Source organism: Microchirus variegatus, assembly GCF_963457635.1.
Source record: "Microchirus variegatus genome assembly, chromosome: 5".
In the NCBI taxonomy this organism is placed as follows: Eukaryota; Metazoa; Chordata; class Actinopteri; order Pleuronectiformes; family Soleidae; genus Microchirus; species Microchirus variegatus.
The window spans coordinates 8,248,130-8,267,441 of record NC_139806.1 but is presented as its reverse complement, the minus strand read 5'-3'; the positions used below and the strand labels follow the sequence as shown (position 1 = coordinate 8,267,441).

At 39.2% G+C, this 19,312-nt stretch overlaps 2 protein-coding genes across 5 annotated transcripts; both read left to right on the top strand.

Moving 5' to 3' along the window:
- Positions 1–357: 357 nt before the first annotated feature.
- On the top strand, positions 358–5,004 carry LOC310927203 (uridylate-specific endoribonuclease C). The gene is made up of 7 exons (XM_083889497.1): positions 358–374; positions 2,154–2,253; positions 3,275–3,386; positions 3,494–3,615; positions 4,010–4,122; positions 4,453–4,606; positions 4,693–5,004. The coding sequence occupies exons 1-7, from the start codon at positions 364–366 to the stop codon at positions 4,954–4,956; spliced, it is 876 nt and encodes a 291-aa protein (XP_083745623.1). The 5' UTR covers positions 358–363; the 3' UTR covers positions 4,957–5,004.
- Positions 5,005–6,011: 1,007 nt separating this feature from the next.
- Positions 6,012–19,273, top strand: cc2d1b (coiled-coil and C2 domain containing 1B). Of its 4 annotated transcripts, none has more exons than XM_083889190.1 (26): positions 6,012–6,078; positions 6,353–6,500; positions 8,189–8,327; positions 8,875–8,975; positions 9,331–9,450; positions 9,774–9,914; positions 10,037–10,358; positions 10,666–10,784; positions 11,280–11,361; positions 11,474–11,551; positions 12,213–12,358; positions 12,608–12,680; positions 12,878–13,014; positions 13,092–13,218; positions 13,314–13,486; positions 13,571–13,696; positions 14,032–14,090; positions 14,315–14,431; positions 14,597–14,670; positions 14,792–14,850; positions 14,935–14,986; positions 15,097–15,196; positions 16,046–16,136; positions 16,225–16,347; positions 16,485–16,509; positions 16,592–19,273. In XM_083889190.1, the coding sequence occupies exons 2-25, from the start codon at positions 6,438–6,440 to the stop codon at positions 16,494–16,496; spliced, it is 2,634 nt and encodes an 877-aa protein (XP_083745316.1). In that variant the 5' UTR covers positions 6,012–6,078; positions 6,353–6,437; the 3' UTR covers positions 16,497–16,509; positions 16,592–19,273. The 4 variants fall into 4 exon arrangements, with proteins under 4 accessions (XP_083745316.1, XP_083745317.1, XP_083745315.1 ...); XM_083889191.1 differs by having other exon boundaries at positions 9,771–9,914; positions 11,280–11,355; XM_083889189.1 differs by having other exon boundaries at positions 9,771–9,914; positions 16,597–19,273.
- The last annotated feature ends 39 nt before the right edge of the window (positions 19,274–19,312 follow it).

The window sequence follows — 19,312 nt, the reverse complement described above, 5'->3', positions numbered from 1 at the left end:
TTACTATTTTATATCAGAAAATTACTTTTAAGACTTAAGTACAGTAAATATCATATACTTTTAAAACTTTTACTAAAGTAATATTATAAAAAGTGACTTCAACTTCTACCAAATTTTTTTCTGGAAAGATACTTGGACTTTTACTCAAGTATCTTACCCTTTTAGATACAAGACTGCTGTGTAAACTCTGCCCTTGTACTGTGACAGGAGGCGGGGCGTGGGCAGGGGGCGGGGCGTTGGTCTTTTCCTGTCTTGTAATTGGCTGCTCCCCCTGTACAGTTGATAAGTGACGCCTCAGATAACTGTTCATATGGAACGGTCGTTTGAGGAGAAGTGAAGTCAGAGAAACATACTCCAGGAATCATGGCACGAGGGTAAGTAGATAAACCATCAAATAAAAAAGATGAATAAGTTATCTTTAAATCAGTTATTTGTTGATCTTTTGCTGTTTGTTACTGGGTGAACTTCTTCTCAGCACAATGTCTCTATTCAATGGAGTGATGTGTGATGTAAACATTGGCTTCACTGTAATGTGACACTGATGGTATTTGTTGTTGGTAAATAGTTGAAAATGTTTTGGGTGTTTTTTCGCCTGAGAAAGAAGGTTGTGCATGTTTTTTTGGATGCAGACAGCAGAGTCTGTTAGTAATCAGCTAGTTACAAAACACAATCATCATCATCATCAGCACATAATTTCATCCAGAACCAGGCAATAAAACAGTCAGTAGCTGCTCTGTCTTGGGATTATTATTTTTTTCACATCTGTGCTCAAGTTAAATTAAGAACAGAGAGTTTGTGTGAACTTCCTGTCATGTGGTTCTCTTTTTTTTCACTTTAAACTCTGTTTTTTTTGTATCACAGGAAGGGTGTTGCAGTTATTGTCATTTTTGAATGTTAATTCAGTTCCCAAAAAAACAATCTACAAGTGTGAGGAGATCTACAGAAAGATTTAAATTAACCTTTGGACACACTGATCATGGCTTCAGATTATATTCTGAATTATGACTTGACAAACAATTGTTTTACTGCCATTTATTTTTGAATAGGTAAATCAATAATTTCCAAGAGATATGTTTGGTAAAAGATTCACAACTTATTTTGATGCATGTTATTTACACAGTCCAAACTGTCTCTGAGAATTTCTTCTACTGTTTTATTTTATTATATATATATAATACAATGCTATTATTGAATCCCTTCAGTAGCAAAATATTTCTGATTTTCTCCTCATAAAGAAGTGGAAGAAACACACACACACAATGAACTGGTTTGTGTAACTCCTGTGTTAGTAAAACCATCAATCTTTGATTTGAAAATCTATGTTGATGCTTTAGTTAGAGTAATGCAGATGTGTTTGGTGTGTGGTCAAGGTGTGGTCACGTCATTCGGTGGTGGTTTCCCCTCAGGTCAGTTGACTCTGTGCTGGTATTAATTATCATGTCCAAATAAAGCCCTGCAGCAAAACTGCAGCACAACAGGGCGCCCCCAGTGGCTGCTTAGGCTCAGTACACTTTAAATTGTGGACCTTTTGGAGCAGAAACTATAAATTATTTTTTGGTGTGGATGTTTGTATTTATCAATGGCTTGTTAATTGATGAATTAAATGGAAGAAATAAATAAAAGAGTGCAGATGTTCATTTTAGAGTTGCTCAGCTCTGGATTACACACTTCAATGTTGCTGTTTGTGTTCGAAAACTGTTTTATTTACAGATGTTACTGCCTCCTTAGCATTGAAATGAAACTAATAAAGTGTAGGGAAGTTTTTAAGGTGATTTGGGGGGGAAACTGAACCTGAATGTACAAATAAAATAGGATTCCTGTTATGTTTACATGAAACAATATTTGTTTTCCTGTTAAAGGCAGTCGTCTGAAACTGAATAGTTGAGTAAATCAACCGACACAGAGGTGTGAAAGGCTACAAAGACGAGATTAAAAAAAAGAAAAGAGTCAACCTGTGAAACATGAAAAGACACAGGCATCAAACATCCTCTGAAGAATTAACTTCTTATCTCTAACTTGTTTTTCTACAGAACAAAACACTTAAACTAACAATAGGAAACACTGTGTTTATTTAATTACAACTTCTACCATTATTTTACTTCTTTCACTTAATTGTCCACTTGTTTCCATGCTTTTTTCTCTCCCTCTCACAGTCGACAGGCTGACCAGGAGCTCACTGAGGTGCTGAACCAACTCTGGCACCTGGATAGCAACCGCCTCACACCAGGGTCTGATTACATCATTTCCCCCCAGGTCAGTAATCCTGCTATCGTTACCTCTGTGGAATGCAAAGCGCTCAGGCAACAATAAATGATGTTTTTGGCAAGTCTTGTCTCATCGGCTGAATTTCACAAGATGTTAGAAATAGTGTTTTATTTCTGCAGATTTGTCTCATGTTCCTCCACGGCTCGGATTTGTTTTTCCAAACACTGATGCGGCTTGTTACTACCACTGTTGCTGTTTGACATGGAGCATCATTATCATGCAGGAAGCAGCCATTAAAACATGACATACTGTGGCTGGACATACTGTAGTGATGCACATGTTCACCAACAATAATCAGATTGACTGTGAAACACGGATTGATTGGAATTAAAGAGTCCAGAGTTTCGTCACATCATTAGACCAGCAGCAGCCTGAGCTGTTAGGCTAATATATGCATACACTATGTATTAACCTATATACACGTGCATACAGGTAGATACGGATATCTGTACATATGCTGCAGATTAGAGATTATTTCTTTGGATTTTGTAACCTCTGTCCAACAAGGTTAAGTTTTTGCACTGGATTATTATTATTTTCTGGTTCACTAGTGCACTAGTGCCATTATTTCAGTTTCCAAAATATATTTTTTTTGTTTTTCTAAATTGACTATCCATGCCAGCAGTAACAGTTGTTACAGGGAAAACCAACTCTGCATTTAACTCCATGCATTTCCGAAAGCCCTTGCATTGACTTCCATCACATATAGAGCAAATCTAATCCCTCTGATGATGATCCCATAGAGCAGGGTGTTGTATGTAGTTTTGTCAGTAGAGCGGAAAAAATGTCCAACTTTTTCAGAAAAAGTTATCAAAATAACAAGATTTATGATGATATTTCACATAATTTCAAAATAAAAGTGTTTCCTCCCTTCCTTCCTTCCCGGCTGTCGTTATTTTAGGGCTCCAGCATGTTTGCATTGTGCAGGATCAAATGACCATATCCACTCACTTGTGCTGATGTGTGTTTGTGTCTGTGTGTGTGTCTCATTGTGTGTGTGTTTGTTCAGGGCCGGGCAGGTTACGTGCCTCAGGGAAGCAACTATGCCAGAGACAGAGCCAGAGCTCCGCTCTTCTCATACGTCAACGAAGACAAACTCAAGCATATCGAGACGTACGCACGTAAGAAGCAGTTATCGTTTGTTTTTGGGTTTTTGTTTTTTTTACACATCAAACTCCTCTCCTCTTCCACACGTACACAAACACGCACACCTGTCCTCTGTGTGCAGATTTCATCAAATTGCTGGACAACTATGAGATGTCCACCGGTGTGTCAGAGAAGGTCACCTCAGAGGAGCTGCAGGAGAACAAGATGTTCATCAACGCCATCATGGAGACCGACGTCATGAAGGTGCTTTGAAGTCTGTGTAAAGAGATGATAAAAAAAATTAATTTAATTTGCATTATCTGATCTGAGACACATAATTGACATAATTGCCTAACCCTAACTCTTAACCCTGAAAAGGCCCTTTAAAGTTGTGTGGTCCAGATAAAACGTCCTCCTTTTTCATCCACGTTGCCTTCAAAGCTCATTCATGTCACCTTGATTGAACTTCACAGCAACATGAATAGTATGTGAACAGTTCTCGTAAAGTCTTCTAGAAGAGGTCCAGTAGATCACATCGGCCAGCAGCAGTTACTGCAGTGTAATATTTTGGGGCTTCCTCATTATCTTTATGCTGTATTTGCACTATTCTGTCCTCCTGAAAGCATTAAAAACACATGAAGGTGTTCTTTCTTTACAGTGTGCTCACCAGTATCTGGTGAGGAAGGGCCAGTCGCCATCAGAACGCTCACATTTCAAACGGCAGCTGTATGACATCTGGTTCCGCCTCTACCACCGGGACAGAAGTGGAGGGTATGTTTCTCTGTGGGAATCTCAGAGTGTTGAACAGCACACGACAAACATTGGTGTAGAGTCCATGAGATGATTGTCACCATTGTTTTTTTTGAGTTATATTCAATTATTGTCATAATACTCCTGTTTTTAAAATCTATTAAGAAACTATTAACAACATTAAGGGGGCATTAAAGGTCAGTATTAAGGGTCTCCAAGGTCAAAATGTGACTAATTTGTAACTAAGCCAACTTGACAGAATCACTACTAAGAGAAAACAGAAGATATGGGGAGAAAAAATGGACAAATAAGACGAATCATTCAACAAAGTGATTTTCTCCTTCATTTTAGTGAAGACTCTTGTGGATTTGAACATGTGTTTGTTGGAGAAACCAAATACGGCCGGGAGATCATGGGTCTGCACAACTGGGTCCAGTTTTACCTGCAAGAAAAACACGACCATGTCGACTACAAAGGCTACAAAGCAAGAGACAACAAAAATACAGTAAGAGCACACGCCGACGGTGTCATCACTGTGTATATAATGACTTTTCTACCTTAATTATATTTTATTAATATCCTTATTTACAGCCCGATGAAGACGACCACGTCCTGAACCTACAGTTCAGCTGGAAGGGCTTGGTGAAACCGGTTGGCGGCTCCTTCATTGGCGTCAGTCCAGAGTTCGAGGTCGCCCTCTTCACCATCGTCTTCCTCATGTCCACCGAGAAGATGACGTCTGTGGTGGTGAAAGTGGACGAGTACGTGCTGGAGCTGGTCGTGTATCGGCACGGCCGATCCATCGGCACGTCTTACCCGAAACTGCTCAGCAGCAACCACCGAGATTTGGATTAGATTCTATTTGCACTAAAACATCAGGCTTCAACTAGCTTAAAATCCCTGATCTGGACTTTTATACCATGGAAGGAATAATGTAACTTTTTATTCAACAAACTATTATGTACTGTTATATACTACTGTATATTAAAATATGTTTGTTTACAATCTAGTGTCACATGTTTATTTTCCTGAAATCTTAATTCACAGTTCAAAGACATCATAGTTGGACTGTCACTTATATGGGTTTTTTGCCCCATGTTTGGTCTGCCAGGTTGACCTCCTCACAGGAAGCAGTCGTTGAATGCAGAAACAAAACTGAAAGTATATAGTAATTATAAATATTTGATGTGTAAAGTTTTACATTGAACTTGAACCAAATTAAATTATCAAATTAAACCAGAAAATGTGTATTTCCCTAGGAAATGCAACAGTTCTCATGCTGTTGCCTTTAATCTGTTTACTTTCTTATGTTACCTGCTTTGATCTGCCCAGAAAAGTAGCAGAAACTTTGATGTTTTAAAACCTAGCTGAGATTGTATTGCTCCAACACTTTTTATTATGAAAAAGTAGGACATATCAGCACATGACTGGTCTATCGCTCCGTCTTGCCTAACAAGCACACAACCTTTTACTGCTGCTACTTTGCTCATGTGCAGTAAGTATACATTTAAGATGTGAGAAGGCATTAAAGGTCTAGGTAATCCTAATCTACAGAACTCTGTACTATAATCTTCGCGTATTTATTCAGATTTTTCTGCGATTTATGCTTCTCTATTCTACTTTAACATACGCTAAAATACCCTACTATTCTATTCTACTGAATTATGGTCAACAATTATATTGTATTATATTTAACTCCATTCTATTCTATCAACTCCAATACTCCAATACTCTACTCATTGACGTTACACAGTGTTAGTTACACAATATTGCAGTGTTACACAGGAGTGTTACGGAGTAGTGCTGCTGTGCCTGACAGTCAGAACTCAGAGAAAAATCAAGAGCGATCAAATAAGGCTGGGACGCTCCCTTGCTCTGCGCATGCGCATTCCAACGTCTATTACTATGTCAATCTCAAACCGCAGACATGAGACAGTTGTTGTGAAAAAACTCTTCGGTGAAGAGTCGACCGAGCAGGTAAACACAGACATTCACACGGACAGACACGCGGAATTGTCCGCGACGTAAACACACCACTTCCGGTTCACAAATTAACTTTTTAACGCTCGTACTCTCGCGGCATGGCTAGCTAACGGCTATAGCCGCTCGGCTAACAGTCGAGTTGTCATATCGTTGTCAGTGTGTGTGTGTGTGTGTGTGCGCGCGCCACCTGACAACCGCTCACATGATTCCAACTACAGCTACTGCTAACAACGGCAACCAGCTTTTAACGGAAGTGTTCGTGTTTTAGGCGTCGTTTGGCTCACTGGAGAGTCGCCGAGGGGTTTGTTAAGCAAACAACCATCATCTTCATCTTCCTCATCATCAACAACAACATGTTTGGTAAAAAGAAGAGAGCACCACAGCCCAGACGTCAGGGCGCCGCTGCTGCCATGCAGGTAAAACAGCTGTTTACTTATGTTTGACATGTGTTAGCTGTGGACTTCTCACCTGTTATTTACCTTTAAGTCTATACCTAAAACATAACCTTCATTACATTAAGCCAAAAGCACAGGAATATCACCTGCACTTAACAGCTGTTACTATTACAAATGTATGTAAAAGATGATATTCACCTGTTGTCCCTGGTCAGAGAGTGTGATCATCAGTGATCAGCAGGTTACTTTGATAAAAAGATAAAGTACCTTCACCAAGACCACTCAGTTTCTGTATCCAGATAGATCACCACCAAAAGTGTGTCTTTTTTGGGGGTCATAACACATATCGCCAGAAAATGTCATCAAAATCCTTTGTTTACTTTTTGGCATGGCTTAAACATGACCTCCTTGTCAGTCAGCTGTGTTGATTTAAATCCTAACACACACAGTCATAAGCAGAACAAAAAAAGAATAAAAAAAAATGTAATAATCTGTAAAATTAGTAAGTAGGTAAACGTCATGACCATTGCACTTTTCACAGAGAAAATCAGAGTGGCATAAGACAAGACGAGGACAATTAAACAATTAACACTAAATTAAAATACCTCACATAAAAACAATGATTATAAACCAAGCCACCAACAATTAAAACCCTTGTCTAAATAACAATGTCTTCAGCTGAATCAGTTAGACGCAGAGTTAAGATTCTGACCCTGAAGTGTCTGGAGTTAAAAGGTCACAGGTATAAAATCAACAGGAAATTTGACTGGTAGTCAACCTAGTGAGAAAACCATCAGGGATTGTCATTTTAAATGTCTTCACCTTTTAAAAAACCATATCTACGTATCAAAACATTAATTGCCCCAAACAATCCCCCAAAAGAAAAGAAACTAAAGGGGAACAATGGAAAAAAAAAATTCCAACTGTATTAATTTTTGCATTTTTTCTTGATTTTTGTCACCATGGCAACTTGAAATACTTAAAAATAGCCATAGTAGTGCGACATTCCAGGCCAAACTGCATTTTTCATGACAATTTCTTGTTCTAAACCTGCGGAATGAGTTTTGCATAAAAATTCTGGCTGAGGAAGAAGAAGTCGAAGCCCGAGCGACATTATGAGTGACTTCTTTGACCTTTGATCCCAGCAGGCACAATTTTAAATAAATAGAGTTTCTTTATGGACAGTAAATACACATCATAGCTTCTTGCAGATTGCATAGCTGGTCTGTTGATGAACTGGTCACATATTCGTTTTTCTGATGATATCCACTAGAATACAGCTGACTTTTTAAGCTACTCTTCCTATATGTCATGACATTCTTAGTTTTGTGAACACTTTCTTCCCCTGACATTCACTGTGGGTGTTCATTGTCTTTATCTATGTGTGCATCTATTTTTTTTGTGTTTTGTTTGCATCATTTTGCATTTTGCCATGCGTGCAAAGGGGAACTTTGTTTCCTTTGCCTCCCATTCTTTTACCAAGTTTGCGTGCAGTGTGGGTGGTAAAGTGTGACGGTTTCTTTTTCTTAAATATGTGTTTTATTTCAGTCTAAAATTCTTTTGCAGTGACCTGATTCTTGTTCTTGTTCAACTTGTCATTTGATGGTGCAATTCTTTAATAAAAATATCAAGAAATGTGGTGCAGTAAATGTACCTTATAGTTGAGGACGAGGGGAAAGTGAAGTTGATGTCGTGCTCTCTGGTTTCAGTTGGGTCTGTTTGTCGACCCTGATGAGATGATGATGGGAATGCAGGAGGACAATCTGAACGACTCAGACCTGGAGGATGAACTTGCTTCTATCACTGGAAGTAAAGCTGTCAGAGAGAAAGCCAAGCAGAGGGGCAAGAGTGAGTACACGGGTTATGGTTTATAATCTTAAACAACTCATCTGTACACTTGTTATTTAGACTAATATTTGCATGAATTTTAAAGCCATGGTGAGATTTTCACTGAGGCCGAGGCCACAAACTTTCTTATAGCCTGCCATAAATCTTCTTCTTATAATAATAATAATAATCAATAATAAGAAGAAGACATGCATACTTTGCTCCTGGACAGGGAGACAGTACAGTGAGGCTAACGGCAAAATCAGACTTTAGTTGACCCTGCAGAGTTTTATGAAAGGACGACTCAAGGCCCATATTCAAGCAGATGTCTCGCTTTACTAGCGCGGCTGTTGTGCTTCCACCTTTCCTCTAGGAGTTAATTAGTTAGTTACTTAGTGTGCAGCATGGGGATGGAAACAACACTGCTATACTGAGAAACGCACAGAGATTATTTATTTATATTTAAAAGTTACACTAACTACAACTATTTTCTTTGGCTCTGTATCCACAAAAAATGATGTGCGGTTGATGTTACGTTAAACTAATAAACTGTGTATTTGTGTCTTAGGCCCTTTGCCAATGGAAGACATCGCAAAGATGGCCGATGAGTGTATGAGGGACGTGGACGATGATGATGACGATAACCTGGAAGATGATGAAGATCTGTTGGTTGGTAGTCCTTTAAGCGAATGTTTTGATGCAGAGTAGACGTCCAACAAATGTACAGCATGCTAATCTGAGGACTATGGGTGGTTTAAATGACAGAAAATCAGGTCTATGACACAGTTGAAGCCTGTGCAGTGATGTTTCCCACTGTCTTGGCTTTAATTCTTGGTGGTGGTCCTATGAGCAAACACCACAGTCATTTTCAAAATGTCATTTGTCAAACAACTATAAGTTGTTGTTGTTGTTTTTTTTACCAAACCTGTCAAGGGAAAACGTGTCTCACATGTTCTCTGAACCTTTTTAATATGAACAATCACAAGTTGGCTGTTGATCAGATGCTGTGTTTTTCCTCAATCAGGCAGAGCTGCAGGAAGTGGTGGGTGAGGGCCAAGCTGAGGATGATGCAACTGTTTCCTTCACATCTCCTGCCACTGTCAACGTTTCTAAAGACGAAACGCCAGAGTCACCGCCGCCTCAGGTACAACATACATTTTCTTGTGTAACTACCTCAAAGCAATCGTTGTGTACCTGAGACTTGGCCTTGAGATCATGGGATATTTATTGACTATTGCTGGTAAACTTGTTCCGAACTTGTTGAGTGAGAAGTATTTTAAAGAAGTGATCGGAAATAAAACATGGATGTGCAGGCACAAGTGTTAAAACTGTTTTTCTGTGACAAACATGTTTCATTTCTCAACCCACGGTTTTACATGTTGACTCATTCCTTACCTCACACACATGTATTAGATGTCTTCAGAGGTGTGTTTATAGCATCTTTCGTTTGTTGTGGTGCCACAGCAGGAAGTGAAGGTCTCCTCAGCACCCCCCGGCAGCCTACAGCACACCCTAGAGGAGAGGATGGCCATGTACAAGACGGCCTCACAGAACGCCAAGAGTGCAGGCGAGGCTTCTAAAGCCAGGAGGTTCGATCGTGGTTTGAAGGTTATTGTTGTCATTAATTGAGTTGTGTCTCCCTGGATTCTTTTGGGTTTTTCATCATTGAAGTTAATTCCCATGTGTACATAATTTTCCATCAAACTAACTGTTAAACTTTGTGTTTCCAGACTCTGGCGTCCATGTTAACCGATGTGAAAAAGGGAAGGCCTGTGAGCGAGGCAGAGATCCCGCCTCCTGTGGCCGCCGGAGCCCCCAGCACGGCCCCTCGTCCCGCTGTCCCCGCACGACCTGCTCCCCCCGTGCCCTCGCACCTCGATTCTGCTCCGTCAGATCAGCAGGAGGAGTCTGAGGCCGCAGCGCCACCTCCTGGCGTGCCGGAGATCATCACACCCACCACTGAGGAGGAGCAGTCGTCATCCACCGCCACGCCTCACCTGAGCAGCGTCCCGTCTCCAGAGGAGCAGACAGAGGAACCAGGTCACACAGATGGTCAGTTTGTCCTGGATTATATCATTATATTAGTAGTTATTAGAGAAAGTTCAAGTCACACAAACACTTTGTTTTCATACATTGACACTGCTGTAGAAATTAAAACAATGCCTATGGGAATTCCTGACCTCTTCTAATATGTAATATCTTAAATTTAATATGTTCTCCTTTCAAATTGTCTTTAGTTTTCATCTTTTATCTGAGAGGCAGATACATCATATAGAAAAAAAAAGAGGGTGTGTGTGCTGCTGAATATGTTCTGAATGTGGCCTTTCACTGAGCTCATTGCCGCGTGCTGAATCTGCAGCGAATGAGGTGGCAAAGGCGATGCTTTTGGAGAGGCAGAAGGAATACAAGATGGCAGCGCTGAGAGCCAAGAGACAGGGAGACGTGGAGCAAGCAAAGCTTTTCTTCAGGACCAGTAAGGTGAGTGAGCTCAGATTACAGACCTCAGTGATTTGTTTAAAACAAAGACACTGTGCTTTTCTCTGTGCAGACGTTTACACCAGCGCTGTGATTTGTGGACAGATTGGTTGTTGGTCTTGAAAAGTTTTACATTAATACTAAGAAAAAGTATTTTTTCCTTCTATGGAATCATTAAATCTAAATATATATAATAATATAATGTGTAGCTGCTGACATATAACTGTCTATAAACTGTGTGGTTTTTGCTGAGATAAATCATATTTATATATATAATAAAATTATGTAATTATATAAATTATAAATTATTTAAAAAGTAATCTAAGATTAGGGTAAAGTTTCTGACAGATTATCATGTGTGTTGCTGTAGACTATGAGTGCAGGCTTTTTCTCTCACAGTATGTGAAACGTTCCAACAATCTGGATGCTGACATAGACCATCATTATGTTCGACACCATTGGTATTTAGGTTTTTTTTCTTCCTGTATTTTTGTGCAGAGATTCGATCCAGTTCTTGAGGCACTGGAGAAAGGACAAACAGTCGACCTGAGTGGCCTTCCTCCTCCTCCTCCAGGTCAGGGTGAGGAAGAATGTAGAAATGTCCCTATTAGCCCAGCTCATTTTAACTGGACTGATGTTTTGTTTTTTTAAGTGCAGTATCTGTTTCTCCTGTTATTGTGTTGTACTTTCAGACGGAAGCTCTGCCCCACTGAAAGAACCTTCCTCTGGTGAAAACACACCGGCCACGCAGCCTCCTGCAGCAGCTCCAGGTTATTATTTCAACACTGACACATAATGTCATAGTTTAAGTTTGTTTTTGATCAAACACACACTCGCATATCAGCAGCATTTATACCAGACAGAGGACTGGAGATAAACTTAGTTATTTTTTGTTCTCAGCCACTATTATTGCACATATGTAACTAAAATTTCTACACTACCGTTCAAAAGTTTGTGGTCACCTATACAATTTGTTGTGTTTTCCATTAAAAGTCACACTTTTATTCATTCAAAAGAGTTGCACAATTAATAGAAAATGCAGTCAAGACATTGACAAGATTAGAAATATGATTTTTATTCAAAATAATAATGTTGCCCTTTTGTCAAAGAACCAGCAAAACTGTTTTCAGCACCCATCATTACACAAGGCTTTTCAAGGGTTTTCTAATCATCCAATAGCCTTCTAACACTATTAGCAAACACAATGTACCATTAGCTCACTGGAAATAGGCCTCTATACACCTATGTACATATTCCATTAAAAACCAGACGTTTGCAGCAAGAATAGTCGTTTACCACATTAACAATGTATAGAGTGTATTTATGATTCTGACTCTGAAGTGACCTTTCTAAGTGAGCCCAAACTTTTGAACTGTATTGTATACAGTATTAAGAAACTATAAAAGAATCGTACCTTTTGTCGCGTCTCAGCCCCTGCAGCGTCGTCGGTTCCTGCTGCTCCCAAAGACGCGATGGAGGCTCTCGAGCAGAGACTCGCCAAGTACGCGGAGGCATCTGCTCAAGCCAAAGCCGACGGAAACGACCGCAGGGCACGAATGCACGACCGCATCGCTAAGGTACGCTGACCTCAGAGTCTCCCGGTGATGTCCTGTTAGAGAATCAGGATTTGATTTGTTTAATCATTACTTTAAAAGCTTATTGCACATGACGAAGAAAAGATGCAAATGACCATATTTGAAAAGCTGAAACAAGAGATTATTTGATATCTATGAAACGGGGCAAAATTCCATCATACAAATCATTGATGTGAATAAACGCTGTAGTTTGAATTGTGTAAAATCATTTTCACCTCTCTGTTGCTGCAGCAATACCAGAGTGCCATTCGAGCTCATAAAGCAGGAAAACCAGTCGACTTTGACGAGCTGCCAGTTCCTCCAGGTGAATGTCTTTTTAAACAGGAGTCTTGTGTTTGTGCGATTGTCAAGATAATTGCAGCTCTGTGAAATTAGATCGGGGTTTAATTCATCGTGTAAAACAGTACGTGAATGTCCGTAACAGTGCTACGAGACAAGTGAACAAGCATTTCACTGTTTATCAGAGAGATCATTTTGGTTTCTTTTTTTCTGCTTTTACAGGTTTTCCTCCATTCCCGGGTCAGAAAGCAACAGGAGCTGAGCAGGGGATTGTTGCTGCTCTGGAGGCAGCCAGTAAACTCGCTTCTACAGATGATGCTGAAGCTCAAGATGAAGACGATGAAGAGAAAGAGGAGCAGGTGAGTGTCTCTATTCAAGTATAACTTGTTTTGTTTGTTGTATTTTCATTCTTTTTTTTCTTATCTTTTTGTCAAAGCCTGCTGCTGTTCCAGTGGAGCCAAAGAAAGCCACGTTAGACGTCTCCACTGCAGGTCAAACACGCAAAAGGACTCCTTCACCTTCACCTGACAGATTAACTCGCAGGGAAGGACTTTCCCCAACAGGTTTGTTTCAAAAGTTTCAGCTTCAGTGAAGTACATCTTATTATTTAACAGCGTTTTACCTTAAATGACCTTTAATGTCCTTGTTTCGCCTGCAGCGGTTCAGCAGCTGGAGTTCCTGGAGGCTCGCAAGAAGCAGTACACAAAGGCAGCGCTGCAGGCCAAGCAGAAGAACGATCTGGAGCAGGCCAAGACTTTCCTCCGCACGGCCAAGGGCTTCGAACCCATGATCGACGCGGTGCGCAGCGGGAAAAGCGTGGACATCAGTACGGTGAGCGCAGAGCGGATCCCATCACTGCTCTTTTAAAGTCTTTGAAGATAACGAGCTGTAACTGACCGGGCTCCGTGTCTGCAGGTGCCGTCGCCTCCTGGTGACGACGAGGAAGACTTCATCCTGGTTCATCACATGGACGTTCAGCTGTCAGAGAAAGCCGAGCAGGTTTACACGCAACTGGCCAAGATCCTGAAAGAGCAGTACGAGGTAAAAGAGCAGGATTAAAGCGGGAAGATTTCTCTGGTTGCTGAAATGTAATTTATATTTATTAAAATAAAATGTATGTTATTAAATTCACCATGGTTGTAAATTATGGGTTATAATCAGATTAGGCTTCAAATCTGTCCTGTACTGATACCAAGGCTTGTTTAAGGTTTAATTAATATGTGTGAAGTATGTTTGCCTGCTCTTCACACTGTGGGGATTTAGCTTTGATATATTTCTATTTATTTCTTTATTTAATTATATTTCTAAAACATATTCAGGGCCTCAGGAATCTTTTTTTTTTGTTGACAAACATGTTCTTCTGGATCTCTTTTTAGAAATGTATGACTCACTCCAAGCAGTTCACACACCTGGGAAACATCTCTGAAACTACAAAGTAAGACTCACACTTTATCTCGTCTTGACATTACTACTTTTGTTGTAATGGTAGAATTGTGTTCAATTTTATGAGATTCTACATTTACATCCACATACTTAAAGAAAGATAAGCAGCAAATATTGATAATCATTGAGTCAAGTGACAAACATCTGCATTATTTCCAATGAACCCTCTGATTAAATGGAGATCTTAAAACTTCTTCTCAAACCTGTCTTCTCTAGGTTTGAGAAGATGGCGGAGAGCTGTAAGAAGAGCGTGGAGGTGCTGAAACTGGCTCAGACCAGAGGTTTGCCTCCTCCTAATTATCACTTTGAGCAGAAGTCGTTCCACACCGTCAGGTGAGTCTGACTGACCTTGTACTTAATCTTAATCTCTCAAAAGAGAAGCAACAAGATTTGACTCGAGATTTAACATGAACACAGGAACTATACAATTACTAAATACTATTTTCAAGAGTTCAGTCCAGTATAATTCTGATGTATGTTTTCCTTCATTCCTTCCAGGATATTTCCAGAGCTGAGCAGCACCGACATGGTTGTTATTATCGTTAAAGGGATGAATCTTCCTGCACCAAGTGGTAAAATAACAGTCATTTTTTTGGGCTAAAATTTCATCGCTTAAACTTAAAATTTGAAACCCTTTTTAGATCGAATGTTGTCTTGTTTCCAGTTTAAATGATGTGATTTTTGTTCCCTCAGGGATTCAAACCAACGATCTGGATGCCTACGTCAAGTTTGACTTCCCGTTCCCCAGCTCTGTAAGAGCGTTCAAACTGTGCCTGTTTTTGTCCATCTTTTTTTTTTTTACACACACTAATCATTGTCTTTTATTTTGTCACCAGGAGCAATCTCAGAAACACAAAACTGCCATCATCAAGAACACTAACTCCCCAGGTCAGACACACTATTACAACATTTACCCTTACTGTTTTTTGTTTTTTTTTGTCGGGATTTATCCCATTTAAAAAAAACATTTCTGTCTCTACTGCGTCACTGTTAACCAGAATACAACCAGAGCTTCACGCTGTTAATCAACCGCAACCACCGCGGCTTCAGGAGGATAGTGACGTCTAAAGGCCTCAAGCTGGAGCTGCTGCACAAAGGGTGAGTCGCATCTGATGGATCTAATCTGATGGACTATAAATGAAGTTTCAAGCTGTTTGATGGGACTTTCCCATTGAAGTTATGAATGTAGGTATTAGTTTGGTATCGCAGGACAATATCATACGAGTGTATAATCAGATTTGAGTTTAAGCTGCAGTCTGGAAAGATATTTGATTAGCCGAGTTTCATGCACAAGTTATTAAATTACTTTGAGATCTTAGCCCTTTGTCCTGAGCTTCTCTCATCAGATGAGCACAGACACACTCTGTAGACAACTCTCTGCTGATGTTGTTTTACTCTATTATCGCCCTTATCATAGATGTGGTAACTGTCTAATGCCAGAGTTCATCTGGATTAATGTCCACTCGCGCTGTGTCAGTAGTCATGACAAGAGTCAGATATATTTGGTCTGTCACGTAGGGCTGCGGCGATTACTCGATTAATTATCAACTAAATTAATCGTCACCTACTTTCATAATTCAATGTTTTTTCAGCTTTTTAAATGTGAATATTTTCTTTATATAAACAAAAAAAAACATTAAAACTCAATAATTTTGGCTTGTGGACAAAACAAGACATTTGAGAACGTCATCATTTCCAGGTTTGGGAAACACCGATCCAACATTTTCTGACATTTTGCCGATCACACGATTACTCGGTTAATCAAGAAAACTATCGACAGATTAATTGATTATGAAAAATAACCGTTAGCTGCAGAAAAAGTGTTTCAAAGCAGCACTGCAGAAACATAACAGAAGTGTCGCGCTCTCTCAGACAACATGGTTTACTACAGAGTCAAACAGTGGCATTGATGATTTGCTGCTGCTGTTGTTGTGCATTTACTCACAGAGGTTTCTTCCGGAGCGACAAACCAATTGGAACGGCCGTGGTGAAGCTGGACAAACTGGAGTCACAGAGTGAGATCAGGGAAATCGTAGAGGTGAGTTTAAGGCTTTAAGTCGGAGTATATATGTTCGTACGTGCGTGTTGTTAAGCTCTTGTGCGTTACGGTGAAACTCTCCTCTCAGGTGATGGACGGTCGTAAGGCAACCGGAGGTCGCGTTGAGGTGAAGGTGCAACTGCGGGAGCCTCTGAGCGGCCAGGACAAGCAGACGAGCACAGAGCGCTGGCTGGTGATCGACCAGTCACAGGTAAACTCAGTGTTGGCACCTGGATAATTATACTGTTATTGTTTTCATTGTATTTTTTTATTTTACTTTTTCAACTGTGATACATGTATTAAGGTACATCATTTAATAATTCAATTATTGTTTTTTTTTACTCTAAGGTTCTTCTTTAGATGATCCTACAAGGTAATTATTCCCATAAATAAATACAAATCCGTCATTTGTTAACATCTTGTTTATTCTATAATAATCCTTTTCCTCCTGACAGATTAGGTCTTTGTCTTCTGGATTAAAGGCACTTAATCAAAAATGCCCAGAGGAGGAAGACATGGAGAAGGGAGGGTGTGGACAGTTTGAACCTTCACAGGTCTTTGACCTTTTAAAACGTTTGCACATTAGACACAGGAGCGCCCTCTCGCTGAAGTCAAAGGAACTGCTGCAGGGACGTGACGCATCAGACCGACGCTGCGAGAAAAACACTTAACATTATGTCCGTGAAAGGTTTTCCTGTCCCATCAGTGCGCCTCCTGGTGGACAACAGTTAAATGTTGAAGGGGCTCAGCGTGGAGCTGCCCGACATGAATATAGATAGTTAATATAATATAATATAATATAATATAGAGAAAAGAATGTGTACATATTCCTCATATTACACAGCTCTGGTATCTATGCACTAATACCAAAGTAATCACTGTTGCTGTAAAATCCTGCATATTTGAAATCGCCTCAAGCTGCCAAACCTGCGACTGGAAAGGTTAAAATATGCTGTGGGATAAGAAAATGTCAGGGTTTTCCTTCTTTTTTTTCTTCTTTCCTTTCTTTTCTTGTGAAAGTATCAGGCAGATGCAGATGCAGCACCTCACAAGATATAAGATACTGAGCAAGGTACGATTATATGGTTATATGATTATATTAAAGACCACACACTCCCTATTTGGCACCTTTCATTTTGATGAATGAAGTCGTTCAAACTGTGGTCACCACACTTTACACTTTGACACGTTTTTGTTTACACTCAGCAGCACACATCTGAGACACTACGGCAAGTGGTTTGAACATTAAATCAGTAGACGGGATATTCATTACTGATATCTGTGACATCATCTCCACTTACAGATATCTGCAATTCAGTTTGGACAACATGATGTATGGGAGATTTGTTATTATTGAGTTGGATAATTCCAGTTTCAGATAGAAATGTTATTATAAGTCACAAAATATATTTATATGTTATAATATCCTAATTTGAAGATATCTACATTGTCCTTTTTAGATATCTTGCATATCTGTGACGTCTTTTTGACTCGTAAAAACTGAATGATATCGCAGATATCTGTAAGGTATCTCCAGATCGTCAGCCTTATCAAAACAAAAAGCTTGTCGTACATGTGAAGAGCGGTAGCTTCATGTTTCCAGTCCAGAAAACTAAATACTAATTTAACCATTAACAAATATTCTCTCTTTCATAAGTAAACATCATTGACTGACTCAAGTTATTTTAATTTAAAAGGAATAGTTCCTTCTTTAGTTAAATGTCTGTTAAATACTTCAATCTGGAGTCAGAGTGCAATTAGCTTAGCTTAGCATAAAGCTTTCTTCAGAGTGCCCAACAGCACCACATGCTAATTTAAACACCTTTGATGTCATTGGCACATTAGCGCTACCAATTATTACCGTAAACACAATTCCACGAATGTGTTGCGCTGCTACTGCTACTTCCTGTCAAAACAATTGATGACATTTTTGAGGAGTAGTTTAAATAAATGATGTATGTTACATTTTAGTTTAGTAGTTATTCTTATAAAAAAAGTTTTGGAGCTAGCCAGGCTCATTTGTGCTAAGCTAAGCTAATAGCCTTCAGTCTGACTCGAGCAGAAAGCAAAAAAAAAAGTAAATTTCACCTAAATGTCAGAGTATTTGTTCAGTTCTTTTTCAAAACTATGCATCAGTTCTGTCATTTGGTGGGTACAGAATGTTCCAGTGTTTTAAAGGTTCAGTTCACCCAAATTACAAAAGTAGAAATGTAAAATGATAATTTAAAACAAAACAGTTGTGACGTCTATTTTAAGTACTTTCGATGGGAAACTAAGAAACACATTAATATAAAAGTATTTTGCTTTCAATTAGCATGGTTATAATTGGTTGTTTTAATTGTAAATTGTGTATAAATTCCAAAACAATTGTAAAAAAAGCTTATTTTGGCCCCGTTTAAGACTGAAGCAATATCAAGGGACAGCTATTAAATGCAGTGTAACACTGGTGTCAGGTGGTGGTGTTATGAGCACTGACAGCGGTTTAATAGTCTTAAAGAAAGCGGATATATATCCACAATTTGAACAATGATTCATACAATTCTCTAGTAGCCTGACAAAACAGATTATGTGCCAAATTCTCAGGTTTGTTTCTCCATCATAGATTATCTGACAAACACAGTGGAGCAGCGTATAAACTAATATTTCCATCAGCAGTTGTACTTTTAATTTGTCAGGTCGTCTAGGTTACCGTTGCTCTTTGGGTTTGAGTGAACTGACCCTTTAAAGTTTTAACTGAAGCTTTGAAAGGAGGAGAAAAAAGCCATACGTGAACGTACTGAGGCGATATAAACCACCATCACAGCTTTACCTCAACTCTGTCTTTCCAAACTGTGGTCACTACATTTCTGTTTCTCTGGATCTTCATCACTGTAACCAAACCAGTTTCTGTTGAAATATGTTTGTCTCAGAACGCCTCAGAATTATAGAAACAAGAATATATCGTTTGAAAATTGTCTCTATCCTGCTTTAAATGGTCTATTAAAATACCTTGTTTTTATTTTGAACTTGTTTTTTTTCACCTTTTCTTTGAATAAGGAAAGTGAATTGTTGACGGTAAACAGATGAAATTAAACACAAAAAGCACTTATTAAATTTTCTATAAGTTTTTATTTTACATATACTACAGTATTTTTGTCGCTAACATTTGTAGTGTAAAGAAAGATTTGTACATTTTT

Bases quoted from the DNA above. Each gene is read 5' to 3' on its own strand.
- LOC310927203 (XM_083889497.1), top strand. The intron at 3,387-3,493 runs GTAAGAAGCAGT...CTCTGTGTGCAG, and splicing joins GCATATCGAGACGTACGCAC to ATTTCATCAAATTGCTGGAC. The intron at 4,123-4,452 runs GTATGTTTCTCT...CCTTCATTTTAG, and splicing joins CACCGGGACAGAAGTGGAGG to TGAAGACTCTTGTGGATTTG.
- cc2d1b (XM_083889189.1), top strand. From the start codon at position 6,438: ATGTTTGGTAAAAAGAAGAGAGCACCACAGCCCAGACGTCAGGGCGCC. The intron at 10,359-10,665 runs GTCAGTTTGTCC...CTGAATCTGCAG, and splicing joins GGAACCAGGTCACACAGATG to CGAATGAGGTGGCAAAGGCG. The intron at 13,697-14,031 runs GTAAAAGAGCAG...ATCTCTTTTTAG, and splicing joins TCCTGAAAGAGCAGTACGAG to AAATGTATGACTCACTCCAA.